The sequence below is a fragment of the Hoplias malabaricus genome, unplaced genomic scaffold (genome assembly GCF_029633855.1).
Source record: "Hoplias malabaricus isolate fHopMal1 unplaced genomic scaffold, fHopMal1.hap1 scaffold_23, whole genome shotgun sequence".
Taxonomy (NCBI): Eukaryota; Metazoa; Chordata; class Actinopteri; order Characiformes; family Erythrinidae; genus Hoplias; species Hoplias malabaricus.
The window spans coordinates 3,940-12,828 of NW_027101127.1; the positions used below are offsets into that span (position 1 = coordinate 3,940).

The window sequence follows — 8,889 nt, forward strand, 5'->3', positions numbered from 1 at the left end:
AAAACACAAGCCTTTTTCATCAGAAACTTTATTACACACTCTGTGTAGAGGAGGGGTTCACTATCTCTACACCATCAACTCAACCTTCATCTGATCAGGGACACACACACACACACATACACACTTCACACACACACACACACACACTTCACTCACACACTTCACACACACACACACACACACTTCACTCACACACTTCACTCACACACACACACACACACACACACTTCACACACACACACACACACACACACACACACACACACACACTTCACACACTCACAGACACACACACTTCACACACACACACACACTTCACACATACACACACACACATACACTTCACACACACTTCACACATACACACACACACACACACACACTTCACACACACACACACACTTCACACATACACACACACACACACACTTCACTCACACACACACACTTCACACACACACACACACACACACACACACACACACTTCACTCACTTTTTTTTCATTCAATATTTTTTCATTTTATTTTTTAACTTTTAACCGCCAATACATTCACACGTTTTGCCGCCAATGGTTTGGCTACACCATAATTCACAGGAACAACTCCAGAATTCTTCGAGGAAACCACTTCAACCTTCGTCAGAGTGTCGACCTGATTAAGATCATGATGCACCTCTATGATGACAAGCTTATTCACTCCTACATCAACCTGAGAGAGAGAGAGAGAGAGAGAGAGAGAGAGAGAGAGAGAGAGTGTGTGTGTGTGTGAGAGAGAGAGAAGGTCAGAGACAGAGAGAGAGAGAGAGTGTGTGTGTGTGTGAAAGAGAGAGAGGTCAGAGACAGAGAGAGAGAGAGAGAGTGTGTGTGTGTGTGAGAGAGAGAGAAAGAGAGAGAGTGTGTGTGTGTGTGAGAGAGAGAGAGAGAGAGTGTGTGTGTGTGTGAGAGAGAGAGAGAGAGAGAAGGTCAGAGACAGAGAGAGAGAGAGAGTGTGTGTGTGTGAGAGAGAGAGAGAGAGAGAGAGAGAGAGAGAGAGAGAGAGTGTGTGTGTGTGAGAGAGAGAGAGAGAAGGTCAGAGACAGAGAGAGAGAGAGAGAGAGAGTGTGTGTGTGTGTGTGAGAGAGAGAGAGAGAGAGAGAGAGAGAGAGAGAGAGAGAGAGAGAGAGAGTGTGTGTGTGTGAGAGAGAGAGAGTGTGTGTGTGAGAGAGAGAGAGAGAGAGAGAGAGAGAGTGTGTGTGTGTGTGAGAGAGAGAGAGAGAAGGTCAGAGACAGAGAGAGAGACAGACAAGGACAGAGAGAGAGAGTGTGTGTGTGAGAGAGAGAGAGAGAGAGAGAGAAGGTCAGAGACAGAGAGAGAGAGAGAGAGAAGGACAGAGAGAAAGAGTGTGTGTGTGTGTGTGTGTGAGAGAGAGAGAGAGAGAGAGAGAGAGAGAGAGAGAAGGACAGAGACAGAGAGAGAGAGAGAGAGAGAGAGAAGGACAGAGAGCGAGAGAGAGAAGGACAGAGAGAGAGAGAGAGAGAGAGAGAGAGTGTGTGTGTGTGAGAGAGACAGAGAGAGAGAGAGAGAGAGAGGGATGTGACAATGTTAGAGAAGTGTTCTGTTTACTGTGGAGGAATAAATATGTAATTACTGCAAATAAATAAAAAATATTACATACATAAATATATGACATTAATGAGTGAAAAATGAACGAAATTCCAAATAAATGCTGTAAGAAATTAATAAATATATTTATAAAATGAGAAGGATATGAATAAATGTAAATTTCCATTATTTATAAATGTATGTATTTCCATATTTATTCATTTTTATATATTTCCACATTTCTACATTTATTTTTGTGTTTCTGTGTCTGTGTTAATTGAGTGTGCTATTCTCAGGAGACCCACATTTTATTCCTTGATTCATATCTCGACTCAGGAAACACACACTGAACATTCACTACATTATTTAATTAAACATAATGAACTCTGACCTCTTTGTTTCTCAACACCACTGTTAATAATGTTCAGAATTAGGGTGAATGCAGTATTCCCCACTTGCCCCTACCACATATGGCACTTTTCCACTGTATGGACCTTATTCGACGAGTAAACACAACGAGTAAACAACGTTTAAGGTCACTGCTGCCATTGCTGTGTTCTCCAAAGCCCACTGTTCCTGCTAGAGACTGGGTTTAGAGGCGACACCCAATACATTTAGTGATAATATCTGATTGTGGAAGTCTTCTGAAGGAGAATGAGGCCCTAAATGTAACTAAAGTCCAGCAGCTCCTCTGATATCACTGCAGACTGGTGCAGAGCTGCTACAGAGCGGTGCTAGTCGCCTGGGAATGAAGCGCTGCTCTGTTCTGATGACGTATCAGGGTCTTGAAGGGTCGTCGTAGGGGGAGATTTAACCACTGCACCCTGTAACTCAACCCCAAGGGGAGAGAGGACACTCAGAAACAAGGGGGAGGGGGGAATGGGGAATGGGACTCACCCTAAAGTGAGTACTGCAGCAGCTGGGGTAACTACAGTCTGGGTTACAGTGTAATGTAAAGCTTCCACAAGGGGGCGTTTGTGTACATGTTCAGTTTAGGTTTGTGTCTCTTAAAAATAACTTTATTATTCCCACTCAAACAGCACAATCTTAACTAGAACCTTTATCTAGAACCTCCTTTCAGCTTGTTCATGTTTTTCTGGGGATTACACATTTATTACCAACAGACAAACCATAATCACGTATAAAAAGTTAAATGTACCTTGATTCTGTAGTTCACTCCTCCAGCAACTTGGGTTTGGTACGTCAGAGCCTCGAAACGAGAAAACTCCTCTCCAAGCTGCTTTTGGACTTCAGGCTGTAGCTGAAATAATAAAAAAAACATTTTACAACTACAGCACAAACAACAGTAAATCAGAATAATATCTCCACAGACTGTCTTCACTTTTAATAATAATAATACTAACAGACCACCTTCACTATAATAATAGTACTGATGATGATGATGATACAGCTTCAGCTTAAAGTCACTGTTCTCAATGCCAAGTGTGGGCTGGAGGGGTCTATGTGGAACTGTTTTGACCTAATCCAGCTTATGAACTGTGCATTAAGAAGGTTTTTCATGCAATTACAACAGTTTATAAACAACCAGATATTGTGCTGTAAGCTGTTTATAAACACTCATGAGCTTTAGAAGAAGTGTTATCAGTTTAGACCCAGATTAGACCCAAGGTATCAACAGTTTTCCGTCAGTGAAATGAATAACACACTGGAACACAGCAGTGGGTTTTAATTCTGACCCTGAGCAGGACGGAGCACTTACAGAAGAATAAATTACAGAGAAGAAAAACATTCACCTTCCTGCAGATCTCATTCACGCTGTTGTCAGCGTTCTTCCACTCTGACCATCCTCCAAGTTGTGGAGTTGTTGGAGCAGACTCTGCGATCGCGAACAAGACAACAACGAGCAGGAGACAGAAGCGAGACGCCATGGTGCTGAGGAGAGTCTTTCAGGAGAAGTGACACCTCTGAGTGAGTGGAGTGGAGTTCTGAGAGTGAGTTCAAACTGCTGTAAAGCTGCTGTATTTCTACCTGCATCTTCATCACTATCACCTTCATCTCTCAGCACAGGAACCAATCAGAAATTAAACCACTCCCTGAGGCAATAATAAGAGCCTTGCCTCATTTTCCTGTGAAACCTCTTCCTCCAGATGTTTGGAAAAATACTTGATTTCTTCGTTTTAAACAATTTCTCTGCAGAAAAGATTTCTTTATTTTAATTTTCAGAGGATAAAACACCTTTAAAACCTTTGCTCTGTTTGTGTGTGTGTGTGTGTGTGTGTGTGTATATGTGAGTGTGTGCATGTGTGCGTGTGTGTGTGTGTGTGTGTGTGTGTGTATGTGTGAGTGTGTGTAGTTTGCTGATGAGACTATTTTACATTGTCCTGAGCTTTTGAATATATCGAAATGACCCATTTTAATCCATCCACCCATCCATTATCCACCGATTATCAGGGTCGTGGGTGAAGCAGTCGGAGCAAAGAAGCCCAGACCTCCCTCTCCCCAGTCCACCACCGAGTGCGGGGATTGCCACCCCGACAGGCACCGACAACCTTGCAGCCACAACTCCGTTCAGCCGCCCGGACAATGGAGGTCCGGAACATGGCCCATTCGGACTCAATGTCACCGGCCTACCCCGGGATGCAGTCGAAGCTCTGCCGGATATGGGAGTTGAAAATCTTTCAGACAGGTTCTTCTGCCAAATGTTCCCAGCAAACCCTCAGCACAAGTTTATGCCTGCCAGGTCTGTCCGGCATCCTCCCCCCGCCATCTGATCCAACTCACCACCAGGTGGTAAACAGTTGACAGCTCAGCACCTCTCTTCACCGGAGTGTCTAGAACATATGGCCGCAGGTCCGATGATACGACTATAAAGTCGATCATCAAAATGTGGCCTAGGGTATCCTGATGCCAGGTGTACTTTTGGACACCCTTATCCTTGAACGTGGTGTTCATAATGGACAAACTGTGATGGGCACAGAAATCCAATAACTGAACACCACACGGGTTCAGATCAGCAGGGCCGTTCCTTCCAATCATGCCCCTACAGGTCTCACTGTCATTACCCACGTGAGTGTTAATGTCCCCCAGCAGAATAATGGAGTACCCAGAATGAGTGTTCTCCAGCAACCCCTCTAGGGTCCCCAAGAAGGCCTGGTACTCTGAACTGCTGTTCGGTGCATAAGCACAAACAACAATCAGAGCCCTTTCCCCAACCCGAAGGCGCAGGGAAATTACCCTCTCATCCAATGGGGTAAACCCCAACATACAGGCACTAAGCCGGGGGGCTATGAGTAAGCCCACTCCTGCTTTACACCTCTCACCCTGGGCAACTCCAGAGTGAAAGAGCATCCAGTCCCTCTGGATGGCTCCAGAGCCCATACTGTGTGTTGAGGGGAGCCCAACTATATCAAGCTGGTACCTCTCAACCTTGTGCACCAGCTCAGGCTCTTTTCCCACCAGAGAAGTTATGTTCCATGTTCCAAAAGCCAGTTTCAGTAACAGAGGATCAGAACGCCTGGGCCCACGACCCCGGCCGCCACCCGATCCACAATGCACCAGACCCGGATTACTACCTCTCCCACAGGTGGTGGGCCCATGGGACAGCGGACCCATGTTACTCCTTCGGGCTGAGCCCGGCCGAACCCCAAGAGTGAAAGTCTGGCCACCAAGTGCTTGCCAAGGGGCCCCTCCCCCAGGCCTGGTTCCAGGGTAAGGCCCCGGTAACCCTACTCCAGGGAAGGGGGCTGTGTCTCTGTTCTTGATCTGTTCATCTTGGTCTTTATGGATCACTCTTTGTCTGGCCCATCATCTAGGACCAATTTGCCTTGGGAGACCAGGGGCTATCGCCCCCGACAACATAGCTCCTAGGCTCATGCAGGCACGCAAACCCCTCCACTACGTTAAGGTGGTGACCCAGGGAGGTGCCATTTTAAAGTAATGTTTAAGTATATACATGTTATCATTGAATTTATATAAAATTATATTTATAATATTCGGTGGATGGTAATAAAAAATAAAAAAGTGAATGTGTAATCTCAGGGGCACTGATGGACCACAGAGTGGAAAGAAAGGAACAGCTTCAGGAAACTACAGTGGAGGAAAAGCCCAGCAAGACTCTGCCTCTCTCAGACACTCTTTTCAAACCCACACTATTAACCTGTAGATTGTTTCTATGGAAACAGTTTGAGTAACCACTACTTAAAAGAAATATTTTATTGCATTGCATTTTATTTTATTGTCACGCCCTTGTTCTGTCTTGTCTGTTGTCCCTGCCATGTGCTCATTTAGCACATGGCTCTGTTTGTTTGTTGTCCATGTCTCCGCCCTTGTCCCGCCTTTGTTCCACCTCCTTGTCCGTCCTCCTCATTATCTGTCTCAGGTGTGTCTTGTCTGTGTCATGTATTTAAGTTCCCTTGTCTAGTTCCTGTTTGTTTCACTCACCAAGTCATGTTGGTCTCTTTTCCATTGTTGCAGTGTGATGTTACCCAGTTTGGTCTGTCTGTCTGTCTCAGTTGTTTTCTGTGTCATGTTATTAAGTCTGTCTGTTGTTTTCTCTAGCCCTCTGTGTTTAGGTTTAGCTTTAGCTGTGTTTACTTAGCTTACTCAAGGTCTTTAGTCTGTCTGTTTTTCCTGTTTGCTTTAGTTCTCTGTTTTGGGTTTAGTCTGTCTACCTTTTTGTATTTAAGTTTAGTCAGCTTACCTCACTGTGTCTGTCTCTGTTAGCTCCCTGTGTGTTAGCTTTCTGTTAAAGTTTCTTTGTTTTGAAATAAAGTAATCTGTGTTTTAGCAAGTGCGTCCACTTCCGTCAGTCCGTTCCGTGATATGTGACAGCATTACTTAAAATGTTTTAGTATGTGCTCCTATTCTGAGAGAATAACTGAGTGCACTAGACTTTTTAATTTGAACAAACTTAAAATATCAATTTGTAGCCGGGACCACACCCTATAGCACTTTGCCAGATTTTCATTGGTCAGTTCCAATGAGCCTAGTCTTGGTTTGTTTTGTGGAAGAAATTAGTGAGTTGTTTTCCATAAGTAAGTGACTGAAAAGAAAAATGATTTTATGCTTATCTTATGTTAGAAAATTAATTACAGTGTGTGAATTTTAGAGTCATTACAAAGTGTAAAGGTGGTTTGTGTTCAACTGTAAACCAAACACAGTTTTCTAACTAGACAAATTAACTTTTATATTCTTAATCTGTGCTGGTCCTAGTGGTTTGGCTGAGGTTAACAGTTTCCTTTACTTCGTTAAATGTTCTGGGCCTCAGAGTTAATATCAGACATTACCAGCCTCACAGATGAAGTTATTGGAAAATGCAAATACTGTCCTTTTCTCTGTGTGAAGAGAGCACAAGGATTGAGCCTTGTCCTTGGTAGCATCAGGAACATTAAAAATTAATATTAAATTATTTAAACTTTGTACATTATACTGTTTGTGAAAATAAATATTGAAATATGACCATAATGTAAGGCAAAAATGTCAAATTTCTTAAAACCTGGAGAAATAAAACCCAAATTGTCTCATGCATGTCACACTCTTCCAGAACCCTGAGCTAACAGCAATAGACGCATCATTGGAAGTCCCCTCAAGGCTCTAAGTTCTTCATAAGTAGCTCTGTGAGTCTCTTTTCTTTATCTGTCCGTTTCTTTACACCTGAATGTCTAGCTACACCTGTCTATCTATCTGTTCCTCTACAGCTAACTATTTATCTATAGACCTCTGTCTTTCTGTCTATATTTAGACAAATTGTAATTGACGCTCAACACTGTTTTTTGTCTCTCACTCTCTATAGAATCTGGATGATGCAGATTTCCAGGTCATTGGTCCAAAACCAGGCATCACCTCTACTGAACCCTTCAAGAGTCAGGATCATCCTAGAAGGCAGTCTTGAAATGGATGAACTTACCAACCTACCTCAGGCAAGGTGCCCTTTGTTTGGTCTGACATATAGAGCATGAGATACACCCAAGTTTCAAAAGCTGAAGAATGTTCTTGTTGTGTACGAAACATTTCTGAACATTGCAAAAGTGCTTGTTTTATTGTGTATCACTTTTAGACTGTTCTGTTGCTACACTGTCAGTAAACTCTACATGGTGCTAACTTTTGCTGTCACTGTAATGGTACTCTCAAGGGTATATGTTCACTGCCCTTTAGTTCGGGAACATAATTGTAAGTTATTCTATTATAATTGTGGATTTTTAATTGTGTTGATTTCATATACCTTCTTCCATCTCCTGGACTTACACTGTGTTCTTTTATTTTACACAGTAATCCCCACAAATATTCACCTCTTTTTCTGTAGAAGGCAAGTCGAGTTTTTTTTATAGACCATCTTTCATACAAAAGTAATTAATTAAAAGTGGTTTACAGACAAAAAAAACAGTTAAATTAAAAGCCAGAATAAAAATCATAAGTCCAATAAAACAATTACATAAAAAGATTAAAACGAGTAAATGATTAAAAATGATTAAAACAATTTAAAATGATATAATAAAAGAAAAGAACTGAAGTGCCATTACAGAATAAAAGTGCAGAGTGTTTTAAACTGAGCTGTAGCTGCTCAAACAGGAATGTTTTAAGCTTTGATTTAAAAGGTGGTTAAGGTGGTCATGGTTAAGTTTCTCCAGCTCTGGTTTAGTCAGAAAATATCTGATCTTACTGATGTTCTTAAGATGGTAAAATGCTGATCTAGTAACCGCTTTAATATGACACTAAAACTGATCTGAGTCCATTAATACACCAAGGTTGTACTGACAAGCGAGTTACTTAGATTTGAGGGCCCTCGAGTCAAGATACACAGCCCATCTGTGTCTCACTGCTGTTCACAAATAGAATAGAACTGAGAATAGAATCTCAGTTTTATCTTTATTCAACTGCAGAAAGTTGTCCCATCCAGTGATGTGTTTAAAGCACTTGCTTAATGAGTCACTGGACCAGAGTCGTTTGGGGACAGCAATATGTATCATCTGCATAGCTGTGATAGGAGCAGCCCATAGTCCTGTAGAATCTGGCCAAGAGGAAGCATGTATAAATTAAATAAAAATGGACAAAGAATAGAACCCTGGGGGACACCACAGGTCACTGGCATGTTCTCTGAAATATTATTTTATATTTCAACAAAGTAGTTCCAGGTAAGAAACTAACCACTTCAGGGCTGTTCCCGAGAGTCCAACCCAGTTTGCGAGTCTATCTATAAGAATTTTATGGTCAATGGTGTCAAAGGCAGCACTAAGGTCAAGAAGTAATAGAAGAGATACCTTTCTGTCCTCTGTATTTAAGCGAATGTCATTAATGACCTTGATTAGAGCAGTCTCAGTGCTGTGAATAGACCGGAACCTGGACTGGAAT

At 42.4% G+C, this 8,889-nt stretch overlaps 1 protein-coding gene across 1 annotated transcript; it reads right to left on the bottom strand.

Moving 5' to 3' along the window:
• Positions 1-452: 452 nt before the first annotated feature.
• On the bottom strand, positions 453-3,565 carry LOC136684773 (cystatin-A-like). The gene is made up of 3 exons (XM_066659247.1): positions 3,336-3,565; positions 2,741-2,842; positions 453-708 (listed from the first exon to the last, which is right to left on the bottom strand). Exons 1-3 carry the CDS (start codon positions 3,468-3,470, stop codon positions 529-531), a joined length of 417 nt encoding a protein of 138 aa, XP_066515344.1. The 5' UTR covers positions 3,471-3,565; the 3' UTR covers positions 453-528.
• Between the last annotated feature and the right edge of the window lie 5,324 nt (positions 3,566-8,889).